A 20,916-nucleotide genomic window follows, 5' to 3' on the forward strand; every position below is an offset into this window, starting at 1 on the left:
GCAAGTCAGTCTTTTGTGATATAGTTTGTAGATAATGTATTCTAGCAATTTCATTTGTATGTTCATTTTGTTTAAGGTGGTATGAACCATTGTTATTTTTTTAAAGAAAATTCTTAACAATGTCAGGTTTGACAAATTTTTTATGAAATATCTTAAAAATGTCTTATTCATTTCTATGTACATTCTTTTTATAAAGAGTGTGAAATGCACATTGGCATTGTCAATTTATGAACAAGACAGGTACATTTCTTTCCCCATGAAGTGAGATCGATTTTAATCTGTCATAACAGGTGCCCACATATCTTCACCTTGGAAATATAGCATTTCAAGCTTCAGTCAGGGTTGATTGTCCCTTTTTTACTTTTGTGATTTCTATGCTGTTGCCGGAAGTCTTCTGGGCATTGGCTTTGAAATCTGTCTTCAGTGCCTCTCACTGCCTCTGCGCCCATCTGGGAGAATCAGATGTAGCTGAGTTCAGCCTGTTGCCAGTATGTCACCAGCACATCGTGAGAGTGTAATCTTTCACTTCTTACATTAAATTATAATTTGTTTTTTTACATTTAAATCTGGCTTATTTGAATTCTTTCCTGGAGTGAACTACATAATTGTGAATTTAACTCAATTATTTTTCTAGATGATTACCGAGTTTGTTTCACCATTTATTGAATAATTCATCTTTTCCCACTGATAGTACTTGAACATTTTAATTATCACTATATAATCCATTTTACAGATATATTTCCTCTTTATTATTTTTCTTTTTCAGAATATGTTGGCCTATTTTTTGCTTGTACGTTTTTCCATATAAAATTTTAATCTGATTAACTAAAAAAGAATGATATTTTTAAATACTGATTATATAATTTTTATAAATACTTTTAGGGGAGAGTTAACCTCTTTGTATTAGTTTTTTTTAGGTTGCATTTTTTAATTTGTTCTTTTTAGTTATATATCAGAGTAGAATGTATTTTAACATATCAAGCATACATGAAGTATAACTTCCCATTTTTGTGGTTTACATGATGTGGAGTTATGCTGCTCATGTATCCATATATAAACATAGGAAAGTTATGTCTGATTCATGCTACTGTCTTTCCCATTTCCATACCCCCTCCATTCCCCCCACTCCTCCCTGTCCATTGTGAGTCAGTATCTGCGTATCAGAGAGAACATTCTCCTTTGTTTTATTGGAGGGGATTGGCTTATTTCACTTAGCATGATAGTCTCCAGTTCCATCCATTTACCAGCAAATACCATAATTTCATTCTTTCTTATTGCCGAATAATATTCCAGCGTGTATATATACCACATTTTTTTATTCATTCATCTGCTGAGAAGAGCACATAGGTTGGTTCCATAGCTTAGCTATTGAGAATGGAGCTGCTATAAACATTAATGTGGCTTTGTCATTTTAGTATGCTGATTTTAACTACTCAGGGTATATGTCAAGGAGTAGGATAATTGGGTCAATGGTGGATCCATTCCAAGTTTTCTGAGGAATCTCCATATTGCTTAATTGTGCAATCTCAGTGTGGTTGCATTAATTTGCAGTCCCATCAGCAATGTATGAGTACCTTTTTCCCCACATCCTCACCAACATTTATTTTTACTTATAGTCTTAATAATTGCCATTCTTCCTGGAGTGAGATGAAATAGTGTAGTTTTGATTTGCATTTCTCTAATTATGCTAGAGATGTTGATCATTTTTTATGTATTTCTTGACTATTTATATTTCTTCTTCTGTGAAGTGGACCTCTTTGTATTGTTGAGTCCACCTTAAGTCTTTGGTGTTTCTCAGGAAAATTTTGAAGTTTCTTTTATATAAAACTTTACTTATTAAATTTACTCCTAATGTTCTTGTTCTTTGTTGTTGCTTTTGTAAATGAGAGTCTTTTGCTATCATTATATGTCCTAATTGAATATGTTTGTATATGTGAAAACTTTTGATTCTGAATATAAATTTTATACCTAGTCACATTTCTGAGTTATCTTGCTGTATTTTTAATTTATTTTCTTGTGGGTTTTTTTAATGTAAACATCATTTGAAATTAAGGGTAATTTTATTTTCTCCTCCTTTCCAATATTTTACATCTGCATTTTTTTCTCTTGTCTAATCGCATGGTCTAGCATGCCAAAAAAATTAACGAATGTGCTCAGACTTAAAGGAGAAGGATATAAATTGAAGTTGAAGATAATGAGACACATAACCTGTGATGATTCATATGAGTTAATACAGCTTCTTACCAGGAGAATAGCAATTGCTGAACCTGGAAGAGGACCAAAGAAAGGAAGAAAGTCTGGGTAGCAGAAACCCAGCATGCACCCTTCTGCCTGCCTTTTCTCTGGGGAGAGCAAAGACTCAAAGGGGCTGACCTCTTTGGACAAATCTGAAGTCAACCAAAGATGCAGATTTGCTCAGTTGTGTTTTTCCTTTCACTTTACATATGACCACGAAGCCCTGGGGTCTCCGCAAAGACTTTTGGACATCAGAGAAGATATTTTTAAAATCCACTCTCTTCTTCAACCTCTCTGGTCTATTTTCTAAAACATTCAAATATCTGCATTCCCCTTCCTTACATCAGATTTCTGTTCACATCCCCCAATCCACAACTATCCTTCCCTGATTGATTTTATTTTATCTCCAGGTGCATGTATTCAGTCCCAGGAAATGGACGATAGCTATGTCTAGAGCAGCGTCCATAGGCAGTGGGAAGAGAATCTATCTTGCTGTGGGTAAACAAATATTGGAACATATGGAAGGAAGAGCACTGGCTGTGTACTTATATTTCAGGAGATTTGTCATAGAAGAAAAGATAAGATTGGGTTAACATAATAGCTAAGAAAAAGAAAAGGACGTTGACTCGTTCAGTCATTTCATTGTCTGGAGTATGTGATGGCATGCAAATGTACTCCTCATGTCTCTAATGACAAGGAGTTCAACTGACTGGCAGTGCCAGCTGCTGTGCTCCAAAATCCTTCAGGTGTCTTTGCTGGGGCCATGTTTTCCAGGGACTGCTCCCAGCTGATGACTGTGGGTGGCATGGGCAGGTTGACATAGGCCCAACAACAACCTGATAGCCTTACTGAACTTCATAAGAACTTCCCTGCCATCTCAGACTCTTTCCCCAAACCTTCCCACCTTCCATCCCTCTTTCATAATGCTCGTACCTGCATCACTATCCAATGGCTCACTTGGTGTCTGCTTCTTGGGGGGCCCAGCCTAGCCCAGAGAGGAATCATCTGGAATAGTTTTGCAGGATAAGAAGAGGGATGGGTGGAGACTGCTTCACTTCCCATGGCCTCGCTTACAGATTCCTTTCTAATCTTTCTAGATTCTGTCTGTCTGTCAGTCTTAGGTCCTGCTGCCGTACTACACCTTCTTCTCTGTTCCTTCTCCTGATGTGGCCCGTGTCCTTGACCCAACTCTGAACTCTCTCTTTCAGCCTGAGAAAACCAAAGGCATCGAAGCAAAACTGGCAGATTCCAAGATGAGCAGCTATCACCCTGTGGGGTTCTGTTTCTGCTGCTGAAACCTTTCCTGTTTTGTGGTTGCCTTTATAGTGACATATTGAGATGGGCTTTTTTATTATCATCAAACTAAAAAAAAACAAAGCTCAGAAAATAGGTGTTTAGCACCAACGAATTCTAAAACAAAAGAGCAGAGTCAACTTTGCAAAATGCAGCATAGCTACCTATTGACCTCATTTCACCACCCAGACAAGCTGAAGGACAAAGGAATACATTTACTGGAGAAAAAACAATTCACAGCAATGGAGCACCCTAGTGCCTTCTCCCACATGCCCTAGGAAGAACAGCCCATCTCCAAGAGGCTTATGTGTGCATCCCACAGAAATGAGGTCTCTTATTTATCCCACTGCTGGTTGGATGTCGAACCCCACAGACCCACCTTGGTCCTCTCAGGAGCAGCATGGAGACAGCCCTGTGGAGCGATGAACACCCTTCCTTAGAGTTTGAGACAACAGGGAGTGCTCTTGTCTCACGGGGAGGACGCCATTAAACTTGTACTTCTATCACTGATACAGCAAAAGAGGCTCCATGGGCATCAGGGAAGGTACAAACAATTGTGAAGATTTTTCATCCAAGAGGGCCACCTACTCAAACAAGGAGACCCTAGCACTGTAAGGTGAACAACTACTGCAGAACTTGAGGGTAACTACAAGTTACTGTCCTTCCTGGGTAACTAAAGAACCTACAAAGGTGCCCAGTGAGCGTGATTGCATTTGGATGCCTGCGTCTGAAGGGCAACAGCAGCCAAGGAAAGGACAGACAGCTCTAGACAACCACAAAGACCTCAGCCCTTTCCTCTCTAATCTCCTGCCTGCCCTGGTATCAAAAGAGCCAGGGCAGAGATGGGGGGTTAGAGTAGGTAAAAAGGAGGGGTGAAAGAGCCAGATGTTCCTGCTTTCCATCCATGGGGTTCCAAGTTGCTGGTCAGAAACTTGTTTAGAGGAGAAGAAATTCTCTAAACTAGATGCAATATGGAAGTTCTAATTTAGACAGGATGTGTCCTACATGTAACACGGGGAAGGGAAGAGAGACATGATGGAACATGTTAGAGGTAATGGTTAATGAGAAAAGAAAGTCATTCTCTATTTCTATCCCATTAAATTTAGCTCATTTAATAAATTTGCCACAAACCAAATTATTGGTTTATTTAGAATGTCCTTATGTAATAAAATATGGGTTAAAGTGGATCAGCCTAACAAAATCATGGGTCCTTCAAGGAGACTTAATTGTAGTTCATGTCACTCTTCTTTAGGAAAAAGAATGACCAGTACCTGAAATTGCTCCAATTTTGTGGCCATCAAGTTGTATGATCCCACAGATCTCTGTATTCCTAAATCAGGGAATAGACAGATTGATTCCCTCTTTTCTTCATCTCAAGAGATGCTCCTATAGGTTTTTTTTTTTAATACAAGAACATCATATTTATTCAGATTTGGCCAGTGTTATATGGTTTTAGGAGCATGGAAAGCACATTATTTAGTGAACTATCATATATAATTTCAAAACTAGTTAGTTGCAATAAATTAATGGTTGCTTGGCAACCAAAGAGCAGAGGTTTTGAAAGGAAGTTCTCCATTACTGCTCAGATCAGAACAGCAAGATTTGTGGAAATAGTCTTGAGTTCTGTTGAATTCTTTATGATGGAACCAAACCCTGGGGGAGACAAAGGGAAAAACAAGGGAACACTCGAATTTTACAGCTTGGTTAATTTTAGGAGAGTAGAGAGGAAGTAAATTGCATCTCATCTTCTAGCTAGGGTTAGAACTGCCCAATTTAAGAACAAGTACTAATTAGCTGAAAGTAACGCTCAGCTGTGACTTGGCTAAAAATGGGACCTCTTGCAAAAATGTACTTAACACTGAGAGTGATGAAGCTGATTCATTTTGCATGTGAAAACTGGACTCGTACTGACAAAAACAACACGTGGCAAACGAGTTTGGGAACATTTTTTAAACTTCAAGGCATTTTGTTAAAGAAATGGCCATCTAGTTTGCCCATGATATAACTAGAAATAAAACCCAGACCGGCACTTTGGGCTGAGACTCTTTAGCAAGAATATCGCTAGCCATATTAACTCGGTCGGCTAAGGGTCAATCTAATATCTGAGAAAAGGTCTGGGAATAAGAAGAGTGTTTTTAATAAAAGAAAGGGATGGGAGACAGGCTGTGGGTAATTTGGTGCTTTCTAACAGGGGTTTGGGAAGGCATATAAGCTTCGGAGAAAATTTCAGCAATCATTTTTAAGCCTTACTTTCGTAGTGACTCAAAACTAAAATGACTGAATGGCGAATTACCATATTTTATTTTGAAAAATCCTCTATGCTTAGCTTTTGATTGAATAGGATTTTGATAAAACAAGCAAAATAGTTTTGACTGTGATGTTTAAATGAAAGAACCTCTTGGTGTGACTTTCTGATTTACTTATAAAAACGAAATTTCTTATGATGCTGGGGGAGCCATCATTTTGATGTTAACATTTGTTAATTTTTGTTAGTTGTACTTAAGGATTCAACACTCTGGAAAGGTAGACAAGGCACCAGTAACAGGGGGCTGCCTCAAGGAAGAGGTGCTGGACAGCTGGATGTGGATGGGTGATCTCTTTCTGCTTGCTACACTTTTATACTTTTTTGAACGTCTTGCTATATGAATTTGTTAATAAATCGACATCAAAATTAAATGTTAAGTGTAGATAATTTAAAGAAAAGTAATGTGATATGTATGATGGGGAGAATAGGATCTGGAATCATGGACCTGAACTTGAATCCCATCTTGACCTTCCAGTGCTTAGGAGATCTTGGGCTTGTTATTTGACATCTCTGAATCCCCGTCTTTCTTGTCCTTGACATAGGACAGAATATAATCAATCATCCCTCGGTGTCTACAGGCAATTAGTTCCAGGACACCCCATGAATACTAAGAATGTGTATGCTCATGTTCCTTTTATAAAATGGCCTGGCATTTGCACAGAACCTATTTTAGGACACCCTTAGATTACATATTCTACATAGTACAACGTAAACTGTGGTTACACTGCATTGTTTGAAGAATAATGGCAAGAAAACTTTCTGACCACATTTGGTACAGACACACATTTCTTTACAGATGTCTTCCATACATGATTGGTTATATCCACAGATGTGGAATTCACAGTGTGGAACACATGGATGTGGAGAGCTGATGGTACCTAATGGTACAACACTGTCCGTGTTGATAATGTGGTAAATATAGTCCCTATGGCAGACCTACTATAGGATGTGTGTTCCACAGATTGAGGCTATTATTAGAAGCATTCAAAGTAGTTGGTAAAAACAGTTTCATGTCATCCCATCCCCTACAACACCCACAATACAATATTGTGCTTGCAATAGCTCAGTTAAATGTGTACCTGGGAACATGTTTTTTTTCTGACCCTAACTGTTTCACCAAATTTTTCCCTGCCTCCTCAGCCCTTCTGGAGGGATTCAATAAGTGCTGAGTCCTGTTCAGATGTGTGTGTGTGTGTGTGTTGGGGGGGGGGGGTACTGGAGATCACACTCATGACCTTCAAACAATTCAGGATAGGGATGAGGCTCAGTGGTAGAGTGCTTACCTACCACATGCAAGGCTCTGGGTTCAATCCCCAGCACTGCAAAGTAAGTAAATAAATACAAATAAATTTTTCTGCCCACGGAAATAATTGTTATTCTTCCCAGGAAATGAGTTTCTCTGTTCATAGATCTCAAGCATTTTCTGAACATTTGATTGGCTTCCGAATTGCCTCCTATTTTCAGATTTTTAAAATTTTGTACCCAATATTTTCTAACTTTTTGTTGTCCACTCCCCTCATCTCTGGAAATGTCCCTTTCCCTCTGACATCATGCCTGAAACACACTTCCTGCTGGCAGCCTTCAAGCTTCCCCCGCATTACCTAGAGTGGTCACTAGGTGGGGGTAGATACACACTTCTGAGGAGGCACTGGCGGCAGAGTTGGCAACGGTGGCCTCTGCCTGCTCAGGTTCTTCCTTTGGAGGGTGGGCCATGAGGATAATTGATCGTTAACATCAATTAACTTGAGAAAAGGAGGTAAACATAGTAATTAGAGAAACTATCTCCAACAAGAGTTTTTTCATATTACTGAAGTTGGCAGCGTCCAAAGACATGGGAGGCTGGCTCAACCATCCACCTCTCCTCCATTCTGTCTATGCCCCACATATACACACACCCACATAAAGTGCACAGAGCCTTTTTGCACACTGTTGAGATCTTTGGGGGTGCATGGTATTTTTATGCAGATTATATACCACCTGGGCTGGTCAAGGAAAAGCAGCAGGCAGTGGCTACCAAACTCCTTCAACACAGGACTCCTTTTCAAATGGCAACACATTCTTAGAACCCAACAATCCCACCCCAACACACACTTAACACCAAAGTCACAAACTGGATTATTTTGCTATTCTTCAATAAGAAAATTCATACAATAGAAAAATGGAAAAAATCAGCAGTATTTCCCCATGGTGGGTATTTCATTGATCTGAGAATGAACTACGTACATACATTTAAACTTAGCTTGCTTTACGGAGTCGGCTTGTTGGCAATACTTGGTGATCTCATGCTCCTGAGCATCCTACAACAGCCATGGTTGGGAAGCACCAAGGCAGTGTGTTGGCATCAGCCAGGCCTGGGGTGAAATGCAACTTCTGTCCAGGTGTTTCTTATTTCATACTCTTCACCTGTAAAAAGAAGACAATAACCTTGGGTCATTGTATTTAGAAATAATGGGTCATTGTATTCAGAAACAATGTATGCAATATGTTGAACATGACATTCCAAGTTTCATTCTTAGACAGCTTAGCCATGTCTGTGGCATTTATAGGCACTTACATCCTTCCCTGTTGAACCTCAGCTTTCTGTCCTGTGGTCAATCAGCTGAGCTGATGTCCCTGGACTTTGTACACAGGAGCTCTCCCTATTCCCCCAGACTCTGCCCTTCATTCCCGGGCACCCACTGCCTCTGTGATTCTTCCCTCACTCCACTGGGTCTTCTGTAGTTGTGTTTTAAATTGACCTGTCCTTCCTAATACCAAGTGTGGATGCTCCCAGACTTTACAATGGGATTATGTCTCATAAAACCATCCTAAGTTGAAAATATCACAAATTCAAAATGCATTTAGTACATCTAACCCACTGAACATTGAAACCATCTAACACAATGCCTAGTTTTATAATAGAGTGTTGACTATCTTATGTACACACACAGATGGGCATTTTGTAGACCTCGTGGGATGCAAACACACAGTATCCAGGATGAGTTGACAACAGGGCACTGTAGGGTACTCGTCACATACTCTCATTATTGCACATCTAACTGGGAGCTGCTCACAGCCATTGCCCAGCAACACAAGAGTCTTGAACACATATTGCTAGCCTGGGAAAAGGTCAAAATCCAAAATTTGAAGTATGATTTCTTTGGAATATGCATTATTTTTATACCACCATAAGAATGAAAATCATCAGCTAAAATAAAAATAAAAATAATGTCACCAGCCAGGAACTGCCTGTATTTTTTTCTCTACCTGGCCACCAAGCCTTCTTCCATCTCTCCCTCTGCATGTTTCATGGTCATAAGTTGTCTAGACACCCATTCATTGATCTCTCTCTACCTTCCTCATCTTTTCAGTTTCCTATTCAAATTTACACCAACACATTCTGCATTTATTTCAATTCAAGGGAAAGAATTATAAATATAACCCATCCATACACCAGAGATGAACCAATTTATATCACTATACACAGATCACCTTTTACTAATTTTCAAAAATTTTTTTCTCTAAATTTCCAACAACTTAATCCAGATGACAACTTCTTTCAAAATGTTTACTTTTATAATCCATGTCATAATGCAGCTCCAAGAGGTCTATCCAGATGGCTTATACTCTGTCTCCCTCCCTCACACACAATATTCTGGAAGCTTCACTCACTATCACCACCACCTCTCTCCCTCGGAAGTCCCCCAAATTACTGCTACCAACATTTTTTTTTTTTTTTGGTCTGGGGCCCTATCTTAATTCTTTTTCTGCTGCTATAACTAAATACCTGTGGCCAGGTAATTTTTAAGGAGAAAGGGTTATTTAGCCCACGGTTCTGAAGGTTGGGAAGCCCAAGGGTTATGACTTCACCATCTGGTCAGCTTTTGGAAGGCTGCCGCATACCATGGTGGAAGGTACCACATGACAAACAGGGCAAATTCTAGCTTGCGTTTCTCTTCCTCTTCTTATAAACCCCTCAGGCCATCATGAGGACCCCACCTCATGATGTCATCTAGTCCAATTTACCTCTCAAAGGCCCCATTTCCAAATGCCATTACACTTTGGGGATGAAGTTCCCTACATACAGATTCTGAGGGACATTCCCAGACCATAGCACTCCTCTGTTAAAAAGGCTTGGGCCCTGAGCTTTCTGCCTATACAAAACAAATCTCAGCACACAGGAGGAGTTGCCAGGTGTGGTCAGGTAGATGTTCTTCTCTGAACTCTGTCCGTAGCCAGTTGCTTCTACCATGTTTGACCTGCCTTCTACGAGAGGGGTCTTGTCTTTCTTTGATTCTGTAATCTTGCTTAAAAATTAATCAATGCATCCTTTCATCTATCATTCATCTGTTTTCTTTCCTTTCATATTTTAGCTATATTTGTGATCACTGGTCTTTCGAGGACTCGACCATGAATCTTCCCTGATTTCCATTGGTTCCCTGAGCGTTCTAAACCATTTGCAGCACATATCACCATAAACTTGTCTGTTAAGTATAGAAATTCTTACTCCTGTGCACATTTTTCTCTCCAGTCCACCTTCTTTTTACCAAACAGGAGGCCCATTAACCATGTGAATTTGGACCAAGATTTATGTACGGAAAAGTGTAGATGACCTCAGGTTGTTGTTCCACCTCTGAAACTTATTGGGAACTTGATGTGCACCTGTTTCTTCCAATTTTTTTTTTGTTTTAATTTCCTCCAGCTCCTAAGAAGTGGACCCTATAAAGACTCAGAGAGGTTGAATGTCAGGTCACATGACTCAGAACTGACAGAGCAGAACTGGAGACTAAGCTGGCTACAAATTCCATGTTTTCCTATTAACCATCTTCCAGGGGTAAAATTAGATGCAAGGTAAGGAATTCGGGCCACTTGGAAAGCTACTCTTCTGCATGTACAGCTCCTTCTACCAGAGATGCTCTCTGTTCAAATTTTAGAGTGTTCTGGGGGCCTCGGGATGTTTGCTCATCCATGACAGAGAAATAGAATAACCCGGTAGCAGCCAATTAGAAATCCTTTGAAATCCAAACCCCTGAGGGGAAAGTTCCTGCCTATGAGATAGCTTTCCGAACATTCTCATGGTTGGTTTAACGCCAGCTGAGTCTTCTGTAAAATGTCTACTTGCCATGACTACAAATAACTACATGCTAAGAGATGAACCTTGAAGAAAGCCAAGTCCCAGTTGAAAGTGAGCATAAGAGCATAGGGAGTCTCCTTTTTCTGCCTGATTACACTGACTTCTCTTTCTAACGTGAAGTCAAACATCACTGAGTCTGAGAACCTCTCCTTCATTTCCCCTGCTCCTGTCTAGCTGGATGGTCTGCCTCTGTGCTGCCATACCCACCCCATACAGACCTCTAGGGACCCTTCGTTAAGTCAGCTGTTCATGAACCTATTCCTCTCCCTCACTGCACTGAGCTGTTGATGGGTCAGGGAATTCTGAATTATCAGTGCCTCTTGTGGTGCCTGATATAGTGCCTGATGCAGAGTGTTGGGGGTGTGTGTGTGTGTTACAGAGGGATGGGTGGGGAGAGTCAGAGAAGAGAAACAGAGACAAGAATTGGGAACATGAAGGTTGAGTGGGGAGAGAAGAGAGAAAGGAGAAGAGATAAAAGAAAAGAGAGGGGAAAAAAAGCAGAAATGAGAGGATTCCATGGAACTAGAGCAAGGTGGTTCTAGATCAGCACTACTCTAATAAGCTCACTCCCACATGCTCCCTAATGAGGGGCATCCATGGGGCTATTTGTCCCTTGCTATTAACCTCAATTCACATTCTCCTACACCCTGTAGCCCTTGGAATATCTGGGTATTCCCTTTTCTCCAAGAATGGCTATTCACACAGATAATTGTTGGCTTTGCAGGGACAGACTCTGAAATTGACACTGGATCTATTTGTATCATCAGAGAGTCTGACTTCTGGTACTTTGGCTTCCTTTTTGTGTGAAACATCCTGGATCTGACAACTGGCCCAAATTTGGAAACTGGGCAAAGGATCACATCTTTCTGCTGGGATGATTGCTTTATCCTTCTTCTCATTTATTCTTGATGTCTTTGATTAGGCATATTGAGGCATACTCTTGTGGGTCGCCATATATCTTACCCCATGATCACCATGTCCTATCAACCATGCCAAAGACCATGTGGTTCAAACTCCTACCTTCCACTTCAACCTTCCTGCCCAGGATGGCAAGTGTGTTTGCTTTACATCAAACCTAAGTGCAGCCACATGGCCTCTGCTGTTCTGGTTACCTGTGTCCTCTTGCTGCTAAGAACCTTTGTTCTGTAACAGCAGCTCTTAACATGAGCATCTCAGCTGATATCTTCTGTAATGCACTTTTTTATTGAGTGAATAAGATTTCATTTTTTTTCTTTTTAGTTGTACATCATAGTAGAATTCATTTTGATATAATTATACAAGCATGGAATATATCTTATTCTAGTTAAGACCCCATTCTTATGGATGCACATGATGGTGGGATTCACTATGGCGTATTCATGTAAGTACATAGGAAAATCATTAATTCATTCCACTATCTTTCCTTTTTACTCTCCCCCACCCTTCCTTTCATTCCTCTTTGTCTAATCTCCAGAATATCTATTCTTCCCTTTTCCCCCTTATAGGGGAATTGAAAATCAGCACACTGCAGTGACTCGACCACATTAATGTTCATATCAGCTGAATTCACAATAGCTGATCTAGGTACTGCACATTTAAAAAGTCACTTTGCTAGAAAGGGTGTTGTCCAGGCGTCTGAGGCTATGATCAGCGAGTAGGTTCTTCTGTCTAACAGTAGACCAATGACTGCATTTCCACTTTTCTAAGCCTTTCGATCCTTTCTTTCATAGTCTCCCAAGGCAATTCCTGGCATTTCCACTTACTTTAATGAAAGCTGTTATTTTTTCCAAATTTCCGTGAATCAGCAATAGCATACATTAAATTCATTTTCTAGGCTCCTGCCAAAGTGCTAAATTCTGCGTGATGGAGAGGTGGTTCCATCTCAACACATTCTCCCTTATCCAGCTTTATATTTCAACCACCCTCTCGATCCACTGCCCTCTGGATTCCCCACTTTCCCAGCACCTGCTAATGCTGGCCGGGCAGTGCTCCTAGGAGCTTTGGTCTATAACATCATTCTGTCGGCAGCCTCAGCTCTGCCACAGTTATGTCTATAAAACTGGTGGAAGAGAAGGGATGGAGGCAGATTCCAAGAAAGACAAACCTAACTTACATGGTAACTACCATATTTGAGTTCTCTGAATATTTCTAAAGTAGGTCCAAAGGACTTACTTGTCCAAAAGGAGAGTAGGCCACATCTCAGGCCAAGAGGGTGTAGAAGAATTTGTGTGTTCAAGGTTCCCAACAGTATCAACCCAGAAATCTTTTACCAAGCCTAGGGGCAATTAGGTCACAGACACCACCCTCAGAAGGGATTGACACTGGTTTCTTGAAGTGCGTTACTTCTCTTGAAAATGGGTTGTTTCAAGGTAAGCCATAGTGGCTGTCTTGGTCCTCTATTTTGCTTTCTGTCTTGCCATGTGACCTCTTCTACACATACTTCCACCATTTTGATGCCAGCCACCATGAAGCCCCCACCAGAGTCAAGCAAATGCTGGTACCATGCTCTTGGACCTCTAGAACTAGAAGCTAAATCAACCTCCTATCTTGAAAAAATTCCCAGCCTCTGCTTTTTGTGAAAGCAACAGAAAACAGAGTAAAACAACCTCTAGTTCTCATATATTGTCATGAGTAGAACTGAGCCTACCTTTTCTCTCCAGACATGGCACAGCTATTTAGCAGCAGCTACTAAGTTCCGTAGGCCTTAGAGTTCACATTTTCCTTGACCCTCTCAAATACTAGTCTCACCAAAGGAAAAGGATCTGCATCATTTGCACTTGCTCCATCACATAACCTTTCTAGAGCCCGTCAGCACTTCCGGTGGTGGGATGCTCACTGATCTCTGCTAGGGAATCTGGATCCATCTTCAGTTCCTCTGTTTTCAGGACCACTTCTGGTATCAACTGACTTGTGTGCCCCAGAGACAGTGCCTGAGACAGAGATTCTTGTGGAAATGATTTCTCATAGGAGCACGCTTTGGAAAAGGAGAGTGAGAGAAGCAGCATAAGGCAAGGGGGAGAAGCTAACCAAAACTGTTGTCCTAGTGGAAGGCCAGAGCGTCTCAGGAAAGTGGAATTAAGGATCAAAGAACTGGGGGATCACCCCCATGGGACTTTTAAGGAAAGAATCGCCCCATACACTTGGACACGCGATAAGTCAAGTTGAATGACATTTGGATCTGCCGGTCAATCATTCTGTCTTAGGCGGTGGGCTTTCCTTGGGTAGGGATAGAATATAAGCCTCCCACCCAAGGAGATGCCCATCCAGTTAAGGGCAATTCTCTGAAGAAGGTGAGGGTGTGAGCAGCTGCAGGATGGGGACAATGGCCTGAAAGAGGGGATGGTGGGCAGGGGGCACCCGATCAGCTGGTGACTCTTCTGTCTTACATAATGCCCCAAACCTACAATTTCCAAAAAAGTCATTTAAGGGAAGACAACCATTCTGATATCCAATGTGAGTGTAGTCGAGTCTACAAATGGAATTGGCTTTAGTAACTAGACCGGAGAGCCAACATGAGGAAAATTTCAAAGATGCTATAAATACATTATTGAGCTGCTTACATGTGTAGGGCTAAAGCCCTGGTTAATCTTTATAAAATTAGAACAGCTCTTGAAGTTTTCAGCACTGCTTAACAACTTATTCTTAAGAAGTGAATAGGAGGTGAAAGTGAAAGTTAAAAGAAAAATTTTTTATCCTTTTTGCCTTCTAATTATAAAACAAAACAAACAAACAAAAAAAACCTGCCCAAATAATTTGTGGTTTGTGGTGGTGAAAAAGAGAAAACAGGTTCAAAACTGATCAGTTCTCTAAGAACAGTAGCTAGTGCTAACCTCATGACAGAAATTGCCTTAAGTCTAGGTAAATTAAGAGAAAATTTGTACACATGGGAGATTTTGTGTAAAACTGTTCAAAACATTTTTGAACTGTGCATATTCATTGGCTTGAGAATAATAGGAAATATATTCAGAAGAAAAATCAATGAACAAGTTGTTTCACCAAGACCAGGCTGTTTCAGCATAGTAGAAATAAAGATGGAAGAATTGGGGAATTATTCCTCCTACAAATATCTATCTGGCAAGACCAAGGAATGATCAACATCAAGGTCACCTGCAATAAGACTGTAAATACTTTAAGACACCTCATACATAGTGAGTGCTAAGGTGGTTTTTGTTTTTATGTTAAGCCCAATTTATATATCTAGTTTGAATACTCTAGACCCAAAGACAATAGCAGCAGGGCTAAAGGAATTTGCAGCATGTGGTTCACTAAGGACAACCAAATACCCTAACCTAGCTCAACTTCCTGACCAGATTAACTGAAGCCCTCACACTTAACATCTGGACTAGATAAAAAGTATCATTTCCAGGAATAAATATTATGTACTGCAGACACTGACTGTTCCACCTACAACATCTGAGATTTAATTTTCAAAATATCATGAATGAAGAGGAGGAGGAAGAAGAAGAAGAAGGCGGAGGAGGAGGAGGAGGAGGAGGAGGGGGAGGAGGAGGAGGGGGAGGAGGAGGAGGAGGGGGAGGAGGAGGGAAGAGGAGGGAAGGAGGAGGGAAGAGGAGGAGGGCAGTGGGATGGGGAGGGGGAGGGGAGGGAGAAGGTGAGCAGGAGAGGAGGGAGAAGAAAGAAGAAGAAGAGGAGGAGGAGGAGGAAGAAGAATGAGAGGAAGAAAGAGCAGTGGTGGGGGAGGAGGAAGAGGATGAAGGAGGAGGGGGAGGGGGAGGAGGAGGAAACAAAATCCATTTTCAAGAAAAGAGGAGCAATAAACCAAATGCAGCACTGATCCAGATATTGAGACTCTTAGTGACTTTTAAACAGCTTTGATTAAGAGCCTGCAGATTGCCTGGCCATTAAACAAGGATACTTGTTGAAAATTATAATTTAAGAAAAAAAACCACATTTATAGTCTTTTGAAATTATGCTAACTGCAAGCAGAAAGTGGAAAAAGCATTTATGTAAGAAAACCTATTGGCATCAGATCAATATTGGCATTACAGCCGTCATTTTGGGTTGGGAGCCATTTTATCTAGGACTCCTCCGAGGTTTTGACTTAGGAGCCATTTTTTCTAGAGATCCTGAGGCAATGCTGCTTGGCCTCCCTTAAGAACGTGTGCCTGCTAACGGGTGGACCCCACCCCAGGCTGTGACATAACCCCTAACGCCTGCTTGTGAACTTCCTCTTTCAGGCTCTAAAGCTGCTCTGTCAGTGCCACACACTGCTGCTCTCCTTTGAGGGACAGCCTCGTCAGTTTGCTCCATGCTCTGACAATAAATCTCTCGAGTGGGATTCTGGTGTGTGGTGTGGTCCTTGGACTTGGTGTGGACTTTGTGAGTGTCCTTTCAAAATGTACTAAAGCTGGGTAAGAACGTGGGAGTCTGGTGTGAGGGCCACGACCCCTCTCTCTTCCTGCCTCCTCACAGCTCAGCGTGATGGAAATCCACGCAGGCAGGTGCTGCTAGACACTGACTTCTCCCCGCAGCCCTCCCTGAGAGCTGTGGTATCTTCCCAGAGCAGCAGATGGCCAGCCTTTCTCATCCCTCTCTTCCCCCACATATTGCAGAAGCTGATTCCAGGAGGCCACAGGCCCTCCTTGTTCACTCTTCACTCAGAAGCGGCACAGTGGGAAGGTAGGCCCTAGGCCTGCTCACCCACAGGGTGCAGGTTCCGGCTCCAATGCTACAGTCAGAAGCTCAAAAGCCACCCCCTGCCTAACACCCTGCAACTAAGGTGAAATGTTCCTAAGGGAGGGTGGCACAACTGTCCCCACCTCCAGTGCCAGAGATAGGACTCCACTGTTTTTTCCCCCAGTGGGAGGGTCCAATCATTAAAGAAAAAGTTATGAGGAAACTGACTTTCCTTGAAACAGAGTGTAGGGAAGTTCCACTCTGAAGATAGGTAGGTAACAAAACTGTTTTGAAATAAAGAGATGACCCTCAAGGGTAACTTGAATCTGGGAAACAAATGAAAATAACCAGAAAATGTAAATAAGGTTAAAATAACAAATGTTAGAAACATACACCTGCTCTTTTTTTCTTCTCCCAAATTCTTTAAAAATCACAAATAATAATTTTAAGAATGTAGTTTTGAGATTGTAACTAAATGAATAAAACATATGCCCCAATGATAACCCAAGAGAGAGGCAGGGGGAATCCAGGCACGCAGGAGCAATGTTTCTTCTCCCTGGTGTTGTTAAGTATGAATACTAAGTGAATTCAGATCAGACAAGCCCTAGGGCACCCACTAAGAATACAGTGAATGATCAATAAACGATTCAAACTCCTAAAATACTTAACGAAAAGCATTTTCAGGACGAAGGTGTTAAATGATGTCATGGAAAGGTGGACAATATGCCCAAAGAGAGAGAGATTTCAGAAGAGGGATAAAAACTGTCAGAAACTGAGTCCAAAGAAAAAGTAATAAACACGGCCTGAGGCCGAGGACTTCCTTTTGTGGGCTCATTAGCACCCGCCACCAGTATGTAGGCCAGAGGATACGCACTGTTGCTGCTTATTAGGATTTCTTATTACTGAGACCATTCATTTTTATCCCCATCAGAAATGGACAAAAACTCTTATTCTCCAGCATCCATATTAACAATTAGTACTCCAGAGTTATAGACAGGGCTGCAATAGAATTGATGGCTAAGTCAATGTGGGCAAGTTACTTCACCTCTCTGAGCCTCTATTTTCTCATCTATTAGAGGCTTCTTCTCTGGATTAATAAATTAGAAAAAAAAAAAAAGGTATTTCTTCTGATGAGAACATGTCTTCCTAAACTGGCCTGGAAACCAGAAGCCCTTTCTCCAATCAGTGCAGCCTCCTTGGGCTCATGGGTCAGCTCCCAAAGCATGGGCTGGCGGGATTTAAGGATGCACTCACCACCTTGTTTGTTGTGTTTCTGCAGTGAAAATTACCTGGTAATATCTGATGGTTTGGTCACCCTCCCTAGACAAGATGAGACAGCTCCCACAGTACTCTTTGGAACTGTAATAGCCCTTCACTCACTACTGGGCAGCTCAATTTCTTCCGCCACTTAGGACTGGCAGAATCTATTGATTGCATACATTCGGGTAAACCCCTTCCTTGTAACTCTTTTTCCAACATTATACAAAATTTCCACGTGTGCATTGCCAAAAGTCAAGTCCTTGAATTGCTAGGAATTTGGGAATCAAAAAAGTAACCTCATGGGCTGGGGATGTGGCTCAAGCGGTAGCGCGCTCACCTGGCATGTGCGGGGCGCTGGGTTCCATCCTCAGCACCACATAAAAAAAATAAAATAAAGATGTTGTCCACCAAAAACTAAGAAATAAATATTTTAAAAAACCTTTCTCTCTCTCTCTTTAAAAAAAAGGTAACCTCACATTTTTTAAAAAATGTGCCAAAGATAACATGTATGGCACTCTACTGAAACTGCTGGATTTGGGAGAGACAAAAACAAGAACATTATGAAGTTTGCAGGCTGGGTATAGGAGAAGTCTCAATAGACATGGATGATTTATGCATCTGTAAAACACAAGATGCTCTTTCTAAAATTAGTCATTTAATTCTTATTTGCCCTTGTTTCTTTGCCTGCCACAAAGAGAAATTTATGCAGACTCTGAAGTTTAGAAAAAGGAATGTTTCCCCTGCACCTATCGCCAAATAATTTCTTCTTCTGAACATGAGCAAGAGTTGCCAAATGGAGAATATTCCACACCCCATCTCCATTCCAGAGTGGTTCTATGCTAAGATGTAAACGATGCTACTTTGTAGTAGCAATAGCATCAAGCCATAACCACACAAAGAAAGTCTAGGGATATTTCAAATGTATATGGTCATATCATATGCATATCATTAAAACATCACACAAAGGTACAGGGAAACAATTTGCAGTGCTTATGAGGACCAAAGTGAGCATCTCTCCTCTGCAATCTGGTGATGGCACCACTCACACATACCTCTCTCCCACTTCCTCTCTTCCCCCAGGAAATACATTTTAACAAAGTGATTATAAGTTGCTGATTTCCTTTCTCTAGTTCCTCCCATATCCCAGGAACATGCTTCTTTGAATTCAACAGTAGACATGAGCAGATATCAAGATTATGAGATTTTAATGGGCAGAGACTAGAATTTGTTTTTGTATACATATTAACTTTCTTGGCACAAGAATTATGCCAAGAAATTGTACACACAATGTGGCAGAGAGGAGTTATGATTTCTTGGGATACTAAATAATCCACACAGAGCAGGTACCACCTACCACTGATTTGGAGAAGGGCTAATCTTTGAGGAGATGACAGCAGCGTTTCACTCCATGCCCAAGAGCCTCTTTGACTTTGTCATTGCGGAGAGTGAAGATGAAAGGGTTCAGGAAAGGGGTCACCACAGACACCAGCAGTGATGCTACCCTGTTGTACTCAGCCGCCTGCGTTTGCTTGGGTTTCACATAGAGGAACAAGCAGCTGCCATAGCCAATCACAACGAAAGTGAAGTGGGAGGCACAGGTGGAGAAGGCTTTCCTCCGGCCCGAGGCGGAGGGGATCTTGAGGATGGTGGAGATGATGTAGCTGTAGGAGACAATTGTAGGGGTCAAAGAACCAATGATGATGAAAACAGCCATCAGAAAAAGAATAAACTCCGTGAAAAGAGTATCATCACAGGACAGTGTGAGCAATTGTCCTCGGTCACAGTAAAAATGGTCTAGCAGATTTGATTTGCAGAAAGTAAACTGGAATGTGGCATAAACTGGCCAGATTTCAGAAAGGAACCCAAAGAGCCAAGACACAATTACCACCGAGTTGCAGGTGCGGCTGGTCATGATGATGTTGTACCTCAAAGGGTCACACACAGCCACCTACGGTCCACGGCCATCGCTCCAAGCAGTGTGAACTCTGTGGTTCCCACGGCAAGGTACAGGAAGAGTTGGACAACACATCCAGTCAGAGATATTGTCTGCGTCCCAGGGAGCAGCAATCCCCAAAGCATCACAGGAACAATTATGGTTGTGATCAGGATCTCCAGGACAGAGAGGTGAGCGAGGAAGAAATACATGGGGGACTGGAGACGTCTGTCAACACACACAATGGTGATGATGACCATGTTTCCCATTAGTGTCACCAAGTAGAAGAAAAAGAAGAGAGCAAAAAGAGTGCTGCGCAGATCTTGGGACCCAGGAAAGCCTCGGAGGCGGAATTCGGTGGCACTGGAGTGGTTGTCCATCACTGGGTTCTCGCTTCTGCTTCTTGAGAAACTTGGAGAGCAAAATAAAGAGAGAGCATTGCTCCCCGTGGTCCTGCTCTCAAGAGAGAAGGAAGATCAGGATGAGAAACTATTTCCCACCTGAGGACCAGGAGACATGCCCACCACTGTTCTCTGCACACAGCCAGAGCTCACTATGGAAGCATCGAGTCTGTGAGTGAGACTCCCTTTTTACAGTGCTCACTCTCTTGAATGGTGGAGATGCCTACTGGGGTGAAGAAAACCTCCCTTATTCTTCTCTGCAATAAATATGCCTGTTGTCGAGGTGAAGGAGCCTCAGATCTTTTAAATAGGCCACGGTGTTTTTAATTTTATATATTTATTTTTTAGTATTTTATAGTTATACATATAGTGGGGTTCAGTGTAAAATATTCATAAATGAATATAGTAAAATTGACTGTATTTGAATCCCCAGAAATACCACATTTGCTCCCTTCTTTCCTCCCATGTTTCCCTTTCTCTATCTATTGGTTTTCCTTTCTCTTAAGTTTTTCTAATAGGTGCATTATAGCTACCCGTTTTAAGGCTGCATTAATCAGGCCACTCTGGAATTGCCCAATTCTGGAATTGCCCAATTCCCTCCCAGTTCACTGCCCAGAGGACACCCAGGCATTCCAGATGATGTTCAGGAGTAGACTCTGAGCCCTGGCCCTGGACAGTAATGGCCACATGGAGACACACTGTGGGCCACTAGGACCCACTTCCTTACTGTTCCCAGACTTTAAAACCTTCACACCTCAGA

General features: G+C 41.6%; 1 protein-coding gene and 1 pseudogene across 1 annotated transcript; both read right to left on the minus strand.

The window, feature by feature from the left end:
* Nucleotides 1-325: 325 nt before the first annotated feature.
* LOC144368961 (ATP synthase subunit epsilon-like protein, mitochondrial pseudogene) lies at nt 326-11,923 on the minus strand (annotated as a pseudogene).
* Nucleotides 11,924-19,194: 7,271 nt separating this feature from the next.
* On the minus strand, nt 19,195-20,155 carry Or9a2 (olfactory receptor family 9 subfamily A member 2). Its single transcript, XM_005326606.3, is given in 2 exon segments — nt 19,195-19,772; nt 19,775-20,155. Coding segments are annotated over 2 exon segments (939 nt in total). The 5' UTR covers nt 20,136-20,155.
* Between the last annotated feature and the right edge of the window lie 761 nt (nt 20,156-20,916).

Source organism: Ictidomys tridecemlineatus, chromosome 2, assembly GCF_052094955.1.
Source record: "Ictidomys tridecemlineatus isolate mIctTri1 chromosome 2, mIctTri1.hap1, whole genome shotgun sequence".
NCBI classification, from domain to species: Eukaryota; Metazoa; Chordata; class Mammalia; order Rodentia; family Sciuridae; genus Ictidomys; species Ictidomys tridecemlineatus.